General features: G+C 39.3%; 1 protein-coding gene across 6 annotated transcripts in view; it reads right to left on the bottom strand.

Moving 5' to 3' along the window:
• The window catches only part of ERBIN (erbb2 interacting protein), a 139,139-nt gene that overhangs the window by 15,380 nt on the left and 105,761 nt on the right, over positions 1-17,998 (bottom strand). For all 6 annotated transcript variants that reach the window (XM_075182722.1, XM_075182715.1, XM_075182696.1 and 3 more), the window contains 11 exons: positions 17,424-17,496; positions 15,714-15,843; positions 12,761-12,876; positions 11,416-11,485; positions 10,154-10,253; positions 8,634-8,755; positions 7,651-7,824; positions 6,789-6,965; positions 5,338-5,455; positions 4,289-4,472; positions 1,169-2,678 (listed from right to left, as the gene is read on the bottom strand). In XM_075182722.1, coding sequence (XP_075038823.1) covers positions 1,169-2,678; positions 4,289-4,472; positions 5,338-5,455; positions 6,789-6,965; positions 7,651-7,824; positions 8,634-8,755; positions 10,154-10,253; positions 11,416-11,485; positions 12,761-12,876; positions 15,714-15,843; positions 17,424-17,496 — 2,774 coding nt within the window. The remainder of the gene's footprint in view (positions 1-1,168; positions 2,679-4,288; positions 4,473-5,337; positions 5,456-6,788; positions 6,966-7,650; positions 7,825-8,633; positions 8,756-10,153; positions 10,254-11,415; positions 11,486-12,760; positions 12,877-15,713; positions 15,844-17,423; positions 17,497-17,998) is intronic.

A 17,998-nucleotide genomic window follows, 5' to 3' on the forward strand; every position in this document is an offset into this window, starting at 1 on the left:
CCCTCCCATAAGATGCAGATTTATGAAGTGCCAGGCTATTTTTGTCCCATGGACAGTTCTTCCCATTTCTGTGATAAAACACTATAACTGTCAAATTTCCCATAGGCCTCTCAATGCCTTTTTCACACAGATGCTCAGTTTTGGAGGATGACACGATCTAGACAAATTCATAGTTGTGCCACAAAATCTGCATTTCTCTATTGCGGACTTGTTCACGCTCCTGGGAACATTAAAAGACTTCTTATATCCTTCCCTTGATTGTTGCTTTTCAATAACCCTTTCTTGAACTTACTTTGATTATTCATTAATCTTCATGATGAAGCTCTTGTTTGGAAATGCACAAACCAAGTGTTGAAATAAACTGAAACACTAATTATTTACTGGTGTACTACACCAAATTATTATGGGACCTGTAAAGACAACTGATTGCACCAGAGTTTATTTAGGTGTATCTTGGCATTTTGTGTTGATTTGTGGTAAAAATTCCCAAATAAATCCCATTTGGTTCCATAATGTGGGAAAACAAAAATCAAAAACTACCAAAAGGTGATGAATATTTTTTCAAGTCACCGTATCTCTATATTTTTCTCTCTTTCTCAATGTATTTGCAATAGATAATTTTGGAGAATATACAGCTCAGTTTTCATTACACAACTGATGCCAATATTGGCAAAAGACCATAGCGCAAGCATGAACTGAAGCGTTGTATAGAATAAGAGAACTCATAGATATCAGGTTAGCACAGCACTGCTTGATGTGCTCATAGTTTGAACATTATAAATCTTAACTCTAATAGCCTCAAAGTTATCCAACTGAATTAAAATAAACAAATTACATTAAAAACGGAAGTATAAATCCCTCAAGATTCATTCGAAATGGCCACATTACCTTCTAGGCGCAATGATAGAATTAAATAAATAAAACACTAATAAATATAAAGGATAGTTTCATTTGCAATGTCCTTGATTAAACCAGAAACCTTCTTAATAGACAGCCAAACAAACACACACAAAGCTCTGCAGTTACTTAACACTCTAGACATGTTCAGAAATTCACAATATTTTGACAACAGTGCAATTGGAAAAGAAGACATAAAAAAAAGACAACACAAGTAAATTTAGCTTAAGTAGAATATATGAGGCAGATTGTATGGAGTAATTGTCCTTACCTTTTCTAGTTTTTTCGCCTCTATGTGCCTTAAGACCTGTTCCCTCCAATCATGAGGGACTTTACTCCTGCCTTGAGGGTCCAATAAAGAGTGCTCGGAATTAACCCTAGCATTTGGCTTTTTTGAAGGACTAGTCCGAGAGTAGTTAAAATCACTGACAGACATCGTTCTCTCGGGGATATCATTAACAGAGGGACGTGCGCTCTGAGGTCTGGGCACATTGGGGCCATCGATGCTGTATGTTCTGGCTGATAGGGGTCTCGGAGGACCTGATATCATGTGTGAGGGTCTGGCCATTGAATGTAACTCTCTGTATGTCATGTAGTCTCCTTCTGGCACAAGAACCCTCCTTCCAGGTCCTGCATCCCCCAGAGACATAGACGCATTGGAGGAGACGCTGCCTTGTCTCTGAAGGGTGTTACGACTGGCTCCCTGGAGGACCCGATCATTTGGGGACATGGCCCAGGCCTCCGCATGTCTCTGCCCCATCCTCTGGTGCACACTGTACATGTTACTTGACCTCACGTTATTGTGATTAGAGAAATTCATGTTGGCAGAGTGTTTAACATAATTGGGACTATCTACGCTGTCTGACATATGGAAACGAGCAGGAGGCAACCCCCCCTGATCCATAGAGGTGCTTTGTTTCGGCGAAAACAGATTGTCTTTGGCAGTAGCACTACTACTACTGTACTGAACATTATATTGAGGGATAGCAGACATCTGAGAGCCCAGGGGGCCCCTCATTGTGTATAGTCCCTCAGGATTATGGTTGGAATCAAATTTGAAAACCGTTTTCTTTCCTGTAGATACTAGATCCGAAGAGGAAGACGAACAAGTGAACACCTGCAACGGCTGATCATAAAGAAGAGTCGCAGACTTGCTCCTAACAATGCTTTGACCTTCCATGCCCGCTGCAGCAGGTTTCCCACCATATGACAGCTGTGGAGAACCACTGTCGCTGAGGATATCATAGATCCTCAGGACTCCGGTGTCGACGTTGGTTACGCTGTGAGATTTCCCAACAGAGCCCATGGAGTCTCCCAGCTGTGGAGACAGATCATCGGTGCTCTTTGAAACACACATATCGAAAGAAGGCACTGAATCCTCCGACGCCATCCTGACCAGGCCGCTCCTATCCAAAGACATCTGATCATCCAGCGAATGCCCGTTAACCTTATTCATGGCGCACACATCAGGGTATGTCATCCTATTCTCCAAAACTTCAGTCTCTTGTTTCTCATTGTTGTTTGAAAATCCCTTTACGGATACCACCTCATGAGAGATTAAGGACCGTTCCAGGGAATCCGAGTGCATGCCACCATCACTCGATAGATTATTGTTTATGTTTATTTGGTTCAAGTTATGTGGTAATTCAGTGGTGTTATTTACTCTTTTCTCACGAATTACATTCTCTTCATTGTTCGGTGATGGGATCTCTGCAATTTCTCTCTTCGCATTTAATTTGCCCCCGTTATGCAAAAGATTGTTTAAGTTTTCATCTTCTTGTCTGCAAGCAAAAGTACAAGACTGTGAGGCCCAGAATAATTACATGTGTAACTTCTTAATAGGACAAACAAAGGATTCAAGTTTACAGTGTCCAAAATGCCCAGCATATCCATAACACAATCCAAGGGCTACGTTACAGGCTTTAATATCTATTTCATGGTCATATTTAACCAAACCATATTAACTATTTTTCTCTTAGGTCTGGTTCACGTGTACAGAACTCAGAGTGCTATGCATTAGGTGTGGTTTGATGGCGGTCAGGTAATAGTGCAGGCATTAGGACCAATCACTTTGTAGCAAGTGGTAATATCTACAGCACTGTGAACACAGTGTGCAGTAGTCCAAGCGCACCACATGGAAGGCAAATATCAGAGCGGAGATGTGAGCAAACCCGTAATTTTAACGTCTACTAACACCGCCATTTAGCCCATTATGTTTGCCCCTGCTTAATGTCTAAATTAAAGGCTTTGTATCTGACTCAATTATGTGTTTTTTTATTATTTGAACAAACCTGGTGGAAAACGTCTTTGTGTATCTAAATGTTTTTGTATATTTCCTTTCAGTCTCTATTGTTCTTAAACTCCTATTTTCAAAGTGCTTCTTGGATTCTAGATATTCTTTTATTAACTGAAAGCTTGTATCCTATCACACTACCCCTTCCTTCTGATATCTGCTTGTACAGACAACAGTGTTCGCTTACAAAGGCGGCGAATAGTGATTTTATCACTGAACGGACCGTCATTATTTGAGTTAGACTATCTGTATTGCACTCCATCCTTTCATTGTATGATGTATTGCATTTATATGATGATGTACAACATATATTAAGTTTATGAAACTGTGAGCTTATTTTTACGATTATGTATATTTATATTTTTATTGCTGTATGTATTAATTTTAATCAAATTATACTTTATTGACTTAGAGACCAATAAAAGGACACATTTATTACACGTACTCTGCACTTGTATATACCCCTCTCTGAGAGACAGACATAAGCATTTGTTTTTCTAACAATGGCTTCTGGTCGGGTTCTGAATGGAATGGCGCATGAGAAAAGAGGTGGGCAAAAAAATTACACACACGCTGCAAGCATAGCAGCCGCACACAGGATACGGAGAGAAAATAGGCTATTAAGTGATTGGTCAAGAACCGTAAACTTTTAATTACACCAGACAAATAACAAAGACATCCTATCGAAACAATATGCCTGATATTGTAGAGTTAAAGATTTAATACTAAATATCTACAGCTGTAGTGCCTATACTCTGATTGAAGGTGACTGTATGGCTTCTCCTGCCAGGGGACAACACAGACAACTGTTCAAGCTACTGGGAGGTAGCTGTAACACTGAAAGCTGGTAAGGAGGTTTGTAGATGGTAACGCACATTAGTGTATAAGAAAAACTTCAGAGAACTTTTAACAGGGGCACTAAAAATATATTTTGCCTCTTTGCAAGAGGTTTATGATTTCCACCTGGTAGAGAGCATGGAGCTAAATAAGACATTTGTTCATCTATTGATGGATATGTATTTATTTTTACCTATCAGACATTGAATGCTAATTCTTACAATAGGAAAAGAAATGTGATGATAAGAACACAACACAAACCTTAATTTCAAGCTCACGGCAATGCTGGAGTCTTTTTCTGGCGAGCACAGGGAGGTATCATGGCTGCTCTCGGTGTTTAGAGAGACAGAGTCGGACATACGGGATGGCGAGGAACAATTACTATTGTTCTGATTACTGTTGTGGGTCACTTCATCTGACAAAGAGTCTGCATCTTTAATATCATCTGAAACACAATACATCAATCCAGTCAGCCAATGGCAAGCTGCCAACGAGCCATCAAGGGAAGATTGCAGCAATTTATTCAACATTGGTGTATCTGAGAGACTGAGACAGCTTAAAAAGACATCATTATTATTTATCGTTATTTAGTACAGAGTGCTAATGATTGCCCACGATTGTACTCAGAGTTTGAGGGGGGTATTGAATTGTTCCTCCGGGTGCCGCCGGAACGAGCGCGTTAAAACTATTACCGTTTATACGCAAAAACCGTTAATACGGTAGTTTACTCGCTGAAATTCATCTCGCAGCTCAGGGAGCTGTGAGATGAAATTCAGCGAGTAATTACCGTATAAACGGTAATAGTTTTAGAGCGCTCGTTCCGGCGGCGCCCGGAAGAACAATTGAATACCCCCCTTAGTCTCATATACTGCTAGGTGAAGGCACTTCAAGGTACCTGTGAATCAGTAACTTAAAAGACCAAATATTTAAACTGTCGTGTTTTATAAGGGCTTATATGATACGTTTAACAGTTTGCTATATATAATCTACACTTTAGCCCTAATGTCTTTTCCACCTTCATATGACGGCTGTACAGAGTATTCTAGTACGGCTTGATCCCACCAATGTATCACAGACTAGACGTCATCAAGTTACAATTGAGTAGTGTAAAATCCACTGTAACAAGAGGCGACGCTGGAGGCAGGCTGTACCAGGAGTATTCGGTAACACCGGACCATCAGAGATCTGAAAACTGCATATATAACCTCTAAAAAAAGAAAAAGAATTCCTGGACTTGCCCTTTAATGACTAACAATGCACAGGATGCAAAGGCAATAAAGAGTTGATCTACTGTAGTTTGAAATGTTCACCTTTCCTGTTGTTGCTCAGTGCTACCACTTTTGGTTGGTTCATAGAAGTCTCTATCAGGGGTGGCCGCATTTCAGCCATCTTCATCTCTTCATCATAAGACAGGTCTTCAGACTCCGGCTGCACAGAAACGGTAGCACATTTAAAGGGACTCTTATGAAAAGTGTGTATTATTTATATGGAGACAGACTCATGGAAAGTATGGCAATTTGTATAGATAGGTTTTAAATAAAATTAAATTCTAAATTGTTACTTTTTTTCTGCCCACATTGTGTAGTGTTCTCAGAAGCAGTGATTTGGCACTTTAATCTCAGCAGAAAAACAGTAGGTAACTGTATTCTCACCAATAAATGGAGAAGAAGGTTAATAGTTTAGAGGGTCTGATTGTCATCTCACAACTGCATAAACAAGTGGTTTTTTTTTTTTTAAAATATGCGCATTGTTGTGGTTAATGCGCATCTGACAGTGCAATCTAAAATGCAGGATATTTAACTTATGTCCTTGTAAAAGTAGGATTTTGGCACTTGCCATTCTTGATTTAAAACCTATGCATAGTATTAAAATATGCACATTAACCCATTCAGGGTTAATGTGCATAATTCTAAGACCCAATTCACCCTAACTATCTGTTTCTCTGCACATGTGAAAGTCAGAGAGATCACACAATGATATAACTACTGTGCAAGCCTCTTGTAGGAACTCAGTAATGTAAAGGTATTTAATTAAACAGAGGAAAAAACACTGCATCACATTGTATTTTTGCAACAATGATTACACTACAATCTACGCTTTCTGATTACTGCATCTTGGTGTTACATTAGGATGTTTAATTTGTCCACACTCAACTAAATCGGAACAGGCACAGTCCCTGCTTTCAAAATAAAGCTACTTATAGGCTATTTTATTGGTCTCCGATGTTAATCTAAATTTATTATTTCACCCCTTTATGGGAATTAGTTATAAGACACATCATATCCCTCAGGCTCAGTTAAATATGATGAAAGATAAGTTCAAAGACTGTAGCAAGTGGGAGAAATAATCAACTTATTCCCTATTCTATCTAGGTGAAACAGGTGACTCATAGCTTGGCAATAGTCCACTGAGCAGTCAGATGCACAAATCATGAAATATAGACACATTAAAAAACAGGTGGAAGCCTTGGTAGACCGAAGAGCTATGATATCACATAACCTTAGAGATGAATAAAACCTGATTCTTCTTGCATGGCTGATTATTCAGTTGAACGAACATAAAACTGACTTTTACCTGCTGTTCACAGGGATGGTTGTGGACCAACTAGCTGGAATAAAAGGCTCAATGCCTGTTGGATTGTACATTTAGTGTATATAACACACAATATGCATATATTTTATCACAGACAAGGTATAAAACCATTGAGGACGGTCGAGGATGAATATCATCATTATACCATTAGTCATTGCTTGATGCATACCTCAAGTGTCTCATTATGGTTCACAGTGGTTTTTGCATTCCAAAAATTTTTAACAAGGGTAGTTGGTTGTGAATTTCCAACGGTATTTTCAGATTCTGGGTTACAGGGTTTCTGGATACAGTTCCCTAGAATGTGCTTCTCTTCAAAATCGCCTTTGGCCGGTGCAGGGTCTGGTGTCTGCGCACAAATACAAATAAAAATGGTAATTTTGAATATAATAAGAATAAAAGCAAAAAAACAAAAAATCCCCAAAAAAAGCAAAATAAACCAAAAAAACAAGCTATTACAAAGTTAAATCATATTAATAATCAATGACTTGGTTGAACAGGTTTAAGTGTCGATAAGAAAACATTGCGCAAATGTTTATTAACCAAATATTAGGTAAAGGAAAACTATTTTTACCATAACTTAGGTAATGAGTGATGCCGTTCTGCTGTGGTCTATATGTTATACTTTCATTTTACTCTGGGTGAAGAAGAAATAAACTGTACATAGGCTTAATACATAAATGGAAAATATAACCTACGATACAATATAGGTCTTAATGAGACCACCCAAGGCAGGAATTGAACAGCCGTATTTAATGTACAAGGCAGTAAAGCAGTTGCTATTAATAAAACTTGGCCTGTAAGTGCAGTGATGTGATAAAGGTTTGTATGCCTATAGCCCTGGTTAGACCCTACTGAAAATCATCTCCAAAACCACTTCGCTTTAGCTCAACTGCTTTACCAACTATCCTCTCAAAAAATTATTTATCACAGTTATAGGCAAGCTGTAATTTTCATGGGCCTCAGCAATGACAATAAATAGTTAGGAGAAGATCATGACAACACCATCTATTAACACTACAAGATGCCCCCACCTTCACTCCCATGTCTTTCATAGACAGCGCCTGGGCTTCACTCTGCTTCATTTCTCTGTTCGCTTCCTCAGCCTTTTCTTCATCTTTCAGCCGATGCACAATAGTCTGAACGGTCTTCACCATGTTCTTCAGCTCATCGGGGTACGGTGTTGGATATCTCTTCAAGTTCCCTTCCTGATTTTCACCAAAATATGCAAATGATTAGCCAGGTCTATTGTGGCATTTAAAGAAAGGCTACACAACATTCACTGTCCTCTGCAACATATCAAACTATTTTTTATAGGTACAGTTCCATTTTAAATGGCTCCAAAAATTAAGATTCAAGTTGACTGAATATGAAAAGAATGCAATATACACACATACGTAGGAAAAACTTTCACATAGCAGAGAGAGCTTAAAAGATAATTCCACGCAAAACTGAAAATTCGGCTTAAGTAATGCTATGGTAAATAAAATCTGGTACCAAAGGGTTACTTACCCTGGGGCCAGAAGTCAGACCATCTGGTGGGTACCAAACATCTTAAAACGCACATACTACTGCTCTTGTCTTCAGACATTGGATTTCCCTCAATTCCCTTTCAACCCGCCAACCAACAACAAGCAGGAGCGTGCAGAGCAGTGCTGAATGCCCGTAATACATTGGTGGTAAGCAAAGGATGGCCTGAACACCAAACCCTGGTAAGTACCTTTTTAGGAATGGGTTTCACGTCAAACACATGATGTTATGGACCATTTTTGGTGTATCCTTGAGTTGTAGGCAAATGGCTCCAAAAATATTTAAGTTTAAGTGCATATGGAAAATGCTTCTCTACCATAACTGAAGCTTAATTTGCAATATAAGCAGCACTGATTACATCCGATACATCCTCAGCTCACCAGCAGATGGATATCTGTGAATATGTCTGAATGTGCTTGGATCTTACCCATTAATAACCTTACAGAACATGACAGGGACGGTAGGGTTAATCATGCAGAATACTGACCCGTGCTGGTGCTTCCCGCTCATCCTTGTCATCATCACACTCAAAGGCAACCTGAGCGCGCTGCTTTCTCTGCTCTTCCCACAAAGAGGGGTTAAAGCTCTCATTGTCTGAAGAGAAGATAACTGCAAAACAATCAGAAAACAAGCGTATTCGCTCATTACCATACAGCTCAAATCACACTTCCTTCTACACCATGATTTTGACTAGTCTCGGTCACAGAGAGGCGGGTTAAATATTTTTGGCTGTGTTGACGGACTGCTGTATACATACAGCTAGCGGACCTCGCCTTACATGAATTTATTTCAGAGTCCTAGAAACATCTAGGGCAGTAGGCTGTATATACTATTCTTATTCCACTATGCTGGAAAATGTCACAGACTTTATATAGTATTGCCTACACAGGCTGACAAGACAAAAAGTAAAAACCTTGTCTCTACTGCCGCTACAATTCATAATAGGTACATAAGCAATTAGTTATATACCTATTACGCAAGTACTATCATTTGGTAAGGATGGTGGAAAAAAATAAATTATGAAAACCTGAAAAAAAAAAAAAACCAACAATGTAGTCAGTGGAAAATGTGCACCTACACTGGGCACAAACCAATACAGAGACCGAAAAGGAAAAAGAGAGGAAAAAAAAAAAAGACTGTCTGGTCTCCGTTCTCTGTCCATCTGGTAGAGAGCGATTAATCTGCAAGGTAAACATCTAACATTCCATTCTCTGGTGACAGAGATTGTTATCCCAGAACAAAGCACAATTCTAGGACTGCTCCAGCATGAAATATTTCCAGCAGTTTGTGAGCACAGTCTGTCCACACCAGCAATATCCACACAATCTTAAACCTTGCATATAAAAACTTCTGTTTAACTCTCACTGACAATTAAAGGAGATCTTCCCCCTAACATCAATTAAACAAGATCCCAGCACAGTTCCAATGTGTCCTGTAAAACAATAGACAAACTGCTTCTTTTTCTGGTGTGTTAAGGATTAGCTCCAGGTACCCTCTTATTTACACTGCTCTCCTAGGTAAATTAATCATCCGTGCTGGATGTCCGTACCATCTGCAAGCTGACTACACCCAACTTTAAACTTCCTCCCATGGACTTTCACTATCATCTTATAACCAACCCCACAGACTATCTTCCAGCTGTCTAATTAATGATATCCGCTTTTTACTTATTACTCCATCCTCACTAGTGCTGAAATACTAATTATTAAAATATAAAAATATTTGACGGCTCAAAGTATCAACAATGCTAACCACTGTGTTCTGTGCTGCCTTAACAGGACATTCCTTTATCTGTTATCACCATTAGGGGGTCACATGTCATTCCAAACTGCCCCTCTATTCTCTCACGTTCAGGCACTGACAAGATCTGGTTATGCCCTTCTTGAACCGTATGAAATAAACGTTGCCCACCACATCCAGTAATGCCGCAGCCCAGTAACACCAAGTTCAATTTTAGCTGGTCTATCGCCTGCAATAAGTCTTGTGACATATAGATATTTTCCTTACGATCATCAGTCCTTGGTTGTTGCGGGAACATATAGTTGGTTAAGACCGTTTTCTGTGTATCCTGGTCGGTCTCCTTCTGCAGTGGTATGAGTGGCTTAGACTGAAAACAAACATTAATTAATTAGATACGAGAACGTTACCATAACGGATGATTATTATAGTAGCCTGCGTCACATTCTGGTACGCAAGACTGCAATCAAGGGTTTTAATCCTCAAAGGCCTCACAAGAAAAATGTAAAGTGCCAATCCAATAATAAAGGGTAACAGTCCAAATATAATACAGACAATGTTATAAACAGTTCATGAGTCTTGCCCACACTCAATTCTTCATTCTTATACTGGTGCTGTAGTCCAGTGTCTAAACAAATGTTATATTATTATATTGTTTTTTAATTAAGAGACAGGGCTTTCATTTAATAACATATTCAGTTTAATAAATTTCATTTTATGGACATTAAAAGGGCAAAAACAGACAAAACCACACGCAAATGAAACAGTTCCTGGACTGTTTCCATAGTTACTTTAAAGCAATTACCACAACCAAGGAAAATAAGCCAAAATGTTAACATCTAATACTCCGGAGCATGGCGATAACAGATATATGTACTTTAAGGAATTGAGATCGGTATTGGGGCCAGGGGAAATGTAATCCCCTCCACCCACACACCTTGAGGAGACCCAATGCAAGTTAGAAGATCCAAGTAGAAAACAATTACTATAAAATCTCTGTTAAATGTATGCGAGACCTAAATCAAGCAGCTGTGCAATAGGAATTTTGTACAGTGCAAACTGATCAAGTGGATTTCCTATTAAAGGCAGAAGTGTAAAGCACTTTGGCCGTTAACAGATTACGTTCAACCAAATGCCGTGTGTAATTTTGGGTCGAATAATCGCGCGGGTCCAGGCTTACAGGTGGCCATGGTAGGTAACTATCACTCTCTGATGCCATTTGCAAATAAAACTTTTCCTCAGCGAGACTTTTGAACTAATGTACTTAGAAGAAAAGGTTCCAGCACATTGCTAGAACACAATGTATTGTGAACAAACAAACGATTGTGTTCTCATGTGCATAAATGCAGAACCACCTACGGTCACTGCACACAATACATTCCCAAGTCAACGAATTCCATCCACATACACAGAGCTCTCTCTTCTGTAATCGTGTCATCCAGTCACATCTCATGAGGGGACGCTGGAGAGACAGAGAACCACAGAGAGAGCCCAGCAGGAGAAAGGTTATTTCCAGGGAAGCGTAACCCCACCTGATTATCTGACAGCCACATTGCAGTAAGTTGTTGCAGTCTTGTAAAGCTAAAGGGCAAATTCTTCAGTCTGTAGAAATACAAAAAGAAATAAATATAGATCACAAAGGTTTTTTTTTTTTTGTTGGTTTTTTTTGTTTTTTTTTTAAATGGTTTAAAAATCATATTAACACCACCACAAAACCATGTGGTTTACAGAACAAGATTTTCCAAGAAATCGCTCAGATCCTTTATATGTTTGTGAATTAACTGGCACTTAAGTGGCGCTAAGCTTGCAGCCAATCTTACAATGATTGTAGCACACTTGCTGGAGCGAAGGGGCTTAATGTATGGGACGGCCTCACCCTTCAGCAATGCACAGGATTAGCATACTTATAATTACATTATGCTATAATACATTTGGCCCGACAGCCCATAGTTTGGGAGATGGAAGTTAGACATCTGATATTGGACAACCGTTCTTAGTGACCGGTTTTACAATGCACAGGAATATGATTAGCTAGTTTTCTGACCAACATTTCAGACATTAAGGGGTTAATTCAATTGAAAGCAATGTGCCCCCAGATATCACTGTGATATCCAGCTGCGCACATTTTCAGGTATTACGCCACCCCAACATTGCAGATTTATCTCTGCATCCCTATGGGGGTGTGGAGGAAAATCATATATGTTGCAATTCAGCAGAGTGCCTTCACAAGCACTGCAGGGGCCCCTCCACCGGCACATTGCTTTAAAGTGAATCGGCCCACAAAAACAAGAAAGAAGGAAAAATAATTATTTCATACACACTCTGATATACATATCAGATTATATATATATATATATATACACACACATATATACACACACACAGATATTATGATATCTACTCATAAGATGACACACATTGAACAGAGAAGACTCGCATACATTTTAGACACAAAACAAACTTTGAACAGTGTACAGTGATTTTACTGGCTACACAAGACAGCCACACACAAGCAGATCCTGGTGCTTGATCTGACAATCAGGATCAGCGTCCAACTTCTCCACACATCTAGGAAGCAAAACTGGATGTGATCTGGCCAATCAGCCCTTGGGCTGAACAGCTTGTTCTCTTTCTGCTGGTGCAAGGGTGACTGTGAAATGACCACACACAGGCTACTAGTGGTCATCTTTATCAGTTCTGATCAGATTAATATCGGGCATCTTTTAAGGAAAAGTAGGAAAAAGTAAATACAGAAAGTGATGGGAGAAGTTGCCTTATTTCTATGGGAGTTCATAGAGTCTGGAAAATCTGATGTTTCACTTCCACTTGAGTCACAGATTATGAATCTATGTTTCACCAAAATATACTAATACTCACTTGTTGTCACTCAGATTAATGACTTTCAGTTTCTGCATGTCTCCCATCTCTTCTGGGAGAAACTCTAACTTGTTAGAATGCAGGAACAAAACAGTGGCGTTTTTCCAGTTTCCAATCTAAAAACAGAAAAAAGTAAATCTATTTAAAAAACACACACACACACACACACACACACACACACACACACACACACACACACACACACACACACACACACACACACACACACACACTACAATCTGAAATATTTATATTACAGATCAAAAAGATGATCAATATAAATGTTTTACCTCTCATTCTCTAACACCAGAGACATTGTATATAAAATACAAGGCAATAACAGGTTTAGCATGGTACAGGAATAACAATGAACCTGTTTTTCATGTAAAGTAAGCTAGATCTTCGATGTGAGGTGAGCGAGACCTCCATAAAACATAGTAAGCACTCGCTTCATGAGGAAACACAGCAAGAATAAGGTTGTATCATCCTACATAGCCCTCTGACACTTGCTCACCCATTTGTGCAGCACTGGCATGAAGGGTAAGATCACAGGGTGCTCTTGGAATGCTACCGCTCAACCAGGCAGTTCAGCACCCTCTGACTACACTAAAGGGGGTTGTTACCCAATTTACTTACTGAACAGATGTGGGGACATAAGACATGGTATCTCCACCATCCACCCCTTCATCCTACTCCACACTCCTACTCCAGGTAAAGCGTCAGAAAAACAAAATAAAACCTCTCACAAAAGAAAGCTATACACACTGTTACATTAAAATTCACTGGTGACGTCACAGTGGAGAAAAGCGCTATACCCTTCGTCCCTACGTAGCGCCTGCTCACTGAATCAGCCTGCAAATGAGTTATGCTTATTTTAGGAAAGGGTAGACACGCTCTTCTAGAGAATATACCCAAACGATGACTGTAGTTAGTTGAAAGTAGATGACACCCTACCTAAGTGAAAAATAGGTTTTATTCAATATGACAAACATTCTACAATTTGCCGTTTCACGGCAGCCTAGCAATTTATCATTCAATCTTATAACATGTAACACCATGGCACCTCCATCAGGTTAATATAAATATGCAGACTATAGTGATTTTTGGGGCACTACAGCGTGTGCCTGCATGGTTTACTACATGGTTATAAAAAGGTAAAGTGGAAATAGATCCTACTTATAAGCCAGCTGTCTTTTTCCTATAAGGTTTTAGTAGTACGAGAGTACGTGACAATGTTCCTATAAGTGCATGTGTTTTGTTTCCTATTACATTGGCAGAAAACAAACACAACCTTTGTGGAGAGGCTGCTGAACACTATACACTGCCAACAGGCAGCAGAGTCCCTGTTCACTTGCCTCAGACAGTTCTCAATGTTTTGAGGTTATCTAGTTCATCTGTGGCTTCATCTGTCACAATGAAATGTGAAATTGAATGTATATACTATTAGGTTCACTGGTCCTCTTATCAGTCACTTTAACTGTCTGACTTCATAACAAGAAAACAAGGTCATGTGGAGAAGGCCTTATAATACAAGTGAACATTATTACTTCCTCCCACTCATCTTTTTTGCTGATAACATTCATTGGGGCTGGAATTTATACCATAATCCATCATGGTAGGAACAAACTTCCAACAAACTTTGCAAATTTCCTTGGCAGCTAAAATGGAAATATTCCAAATTGCTCGTAAAAGTCTGATTTACATGGCCATGGCCTACTACGGGGAATTAAAAGATCTGGGCTGGAACAAAATGGAATTTTATACTGGGGAAGTCTGTGAATTTTTGAAAGCTCAGTAAAAGCAGAATGGTGTGCGGGGATTTTGAGAGCGTTGTGTGAATGACAATATGGGGAGAACGACGTCTGTATGAAGGGCTGTTTACAGATAGAGAGGCATTCCTCCATCAAGCAATCAGGGGGAGGCTGTTTTCATGCCTGGGCTGCCAATTGTTTACTGTAGATATCATCATTTTTTTTATATAGCGCCACTGATTCCACAGCGATGTACAGAGAACTCATTCACATCAGTCCCTACCCCATTGGAGCTTACAGTCTAAATTACCAAACACACACAGACAGAGAGAGATACTAGGGTCAATTTTGATAGCAGCCAATTAATATACTAGTACGTTTTTGGAGTGTAGGAGGAAACCGGAGCACCCGGAGGAAATCCATGCAAACATGGGGAGAACATACAAACTCCACACAGATTACACCATGGTCTAAAGCAGATAGCAAGAGTCTTGTATTGGGAAAACGCCCTTTAGGGCATAAGAAGTGTATGTATTTGGAGGAGGAGGAAGTAGTTCTAGAAATACCATCACACATTTCTATGTTCCATAACATTCCAAACAAAATAAGAGACAGAAAAACAACAGACATTACACGGATGTAGAACACGGATATGTGCATGCTTATGTGCTGCATTTCCCATAAGCCAGAATTGTTTTTATAGCTCATGTCAACACTAGTTAAGCAGTGTCCATCTCTTCTTCCACCGCATAATATATACATACAAATAGCGCCAGGTTTCGTCCTGAGATCACTTGCTCATAACAGGTGGCAGAGCCAAGAGAGGCACATGATACTAGCAGATGTGTCTGTCCCTCTTGGATATGGCCTTGTGCTTTAATAGCCAGTCACTGGGTATATATTATCCAGGCTGTTTGATAGGGTAGCATGCTAACAATTTATTTTTGTGTCTACAGAGTTTTATGTAGGGATGCTGAAGATAAAACCAGTAACCTCTATGTTTACGTTTGACTGCTACGAAATTGCCAATTTACAAAACTCTACCGACCCTGGTAACAGTAACGGCAGACTAAGAATCCTGCCAAACAAAACTCACTTATCTGTGAAAATAGTAACGAGGAGCTGCAAGCTATACAATCAAGCAGACAGTGTTTACTTACTCGCTTGCAATTTTACTGTAATGAATAAAAGAGCCGCTGTACCTCTGGGGGAAGCTGTGTTAAGAAGTTATGATCAGCAGCAAACGTCCGTATCTGAGAAAATTGCCCGATAGAGGAAGGTAAAGCTTCAATCTCATTGAAACTGCAATCCAGCTCTTCAAGGGAAACAAGCCTGCAGGATGGATGTTGACATTTAAATAATACAGTATACAACTTCTGCAAAACTTTCATTGGATCAATTTGAATACTGTAGATTAAAATATTTAATATTCACGTAAGGGCAAAATCTCACTGATAAATATTACTTGTGGATGAGCATGTTTGGGTTAGTTTATCTATTTCCCAAATGACTGCAAGCTGGAAAATACTCTGATTATGTGATTCTATTCAATTTCATGGTCAAGTACCCATTTCTAAGCTGTCAGAAAAAGGTCAAATTATTAACGCAATTCCAATTGTAATCCTCAGCCCCTCTGTAGAACTCTAGCAGAGTCTAGCACTGTGTACATCAGTCACTAAACAATGAGGAAACCAGCTATATGCTTGACATTAACAGTAACATAAAAACACAAACATACAGGTAACTTCCAAAATAAAAGAACACTTGAGTATATAAAAGGATAAAACAAATATTAAGTAGGTACTACAACAAAGGAAAGGTTCCCAAATTTCATTACCTATGAAAGAAAAAATCCTGGGTGAGCCCACCAACCCAATGTTTTGTTTACCATGACTATAGGAAGCAACTTTAAAAGGAGGGGTAATTTTTGGGGAACATTTGGCTGGAGGTACAGTGATCAAGACTGCACAACCTGCAGAGGATTCAATAACTGAGATGATGATGACATGGACATCTGAGGGAAAGACAACTGTTGATAAGAAACATTGCGGAGCAGCGTTTCAGACAGTAGCTTCCATCATTAACAAATCGGTAACTAATTTTCTGGTGGAAGAACAGAACTCTATATAGATTCCTTAGACATCCAACACATGTAGATTCCAAAGTGCATTGATGTTGTTCTAGCGGATCAGGAGTACCCAAAGTCCTTAGAAACTTTACATCAGTGTTCTTTTACTTTGGTAGTTACCGATACATATTATGTGTAATAAGCTCAAAACCAGATATTTTATATTACTTATTAGAATATTAAATGGCAATTTTACCATAAGTGAACTTCAAGAGAACTGAGTTTTAGACTTACAGTGAATTCTACTGTTTTCTTACAGATATTTTGTAGTCTGGATCAATAAGCCCATCAGCTTACTAGATGAAGTTCCCACTGATGGGCTAGACCCTCAGCGCACACAGCTTTGACAGAACAGAAGCAATGTAAGTGTGGAGGCCCAGTGAATTAAAGGGAAACCTATATCAAAGTTTAACACTTAATAGCTTGTATAATTTACCTTGGCAATGTATTACTTAGAGAGGAAAGAATTATTATGTTTATTTGATATACTCTACGACACTCGGTAGCATTATCTTATAGGGGCATATTCAATTCTTCCGATTCCCCGCCGCGTTAAAACTACTACCGTTATTACGGTTATAGTTAGCTGGATTTCAGCTCGCGGCTCAGGGAGCTGCGAGCTGAAATCCAGCGAGAAAACTACTGTAATAAAGTTTTTCCGCGCACTATTACCATAATAACGGTAATAGTGCGCGGAGCGCGAGTTTTTTGGCGTTTTCTGCCGACAATTGAATATGCCCCATAAAGTGCTACTACTATTTTCAGGGATCATTTCAAGACATACCCTCCAATGGAGTCTGGTAAATACATCAGCTGGTTTTCATCCACTTTCAGAGTTGTCAATTTCTTCAGTGCACCTGTATTAAAAACAAAACAAAAGGAGTGAGTGACATCCTGGCATTTGTAGTACACTAGTAATACAGACTAAAGGCAACCTATGGAACCGATTGAAAACTAGGTTGGCCGATTAACATTATCCCCCCCCCCCAGACAATATCAGGGACATATAATGGTTATTCACCAATATTCAAATGAGAGTGAAACTGAAATGATTCTATTGTGGAATGATATAAAACGACAGCTAAGATTGCAATTACAAAATAAGTTCCTACTCTGCCACCGCTTGTCAGAGGATGACATAAGTTTTACATGTACAACGAGTGACAGTCGTCTATATAAACCATATGAAAAGTTTTCCTGGATCTAGTGCAAACATTGAAGATGTCACATTGAGCAAGGCCAAATTATAAAAATGTCCCACCACTTCTACAAACCCATCACACCCTTCTACAGCAAGAGAGAGGAAGAAAGGAGAAGCGGTAGTTCCAGTTATAAACAGACCACACACCTAGCATGAGG

Source organism: Mixophyes fleayi, chromosome 1 (genome assembly GCF_038048845.1).
Source record: "Mixophyes fleayi isolate aMixFle1 chromosome 1, aMixFle1.hap1, whole genome shotgun sequence".
In the NCBI taxonomy this organism is placed as follows: domain Eukaryota; kingdom Metazoa; phylum Chordata; class Amphibia; order Anura; family Limnodynastidae; genus Mixophyes; species Mixophyes fleayi.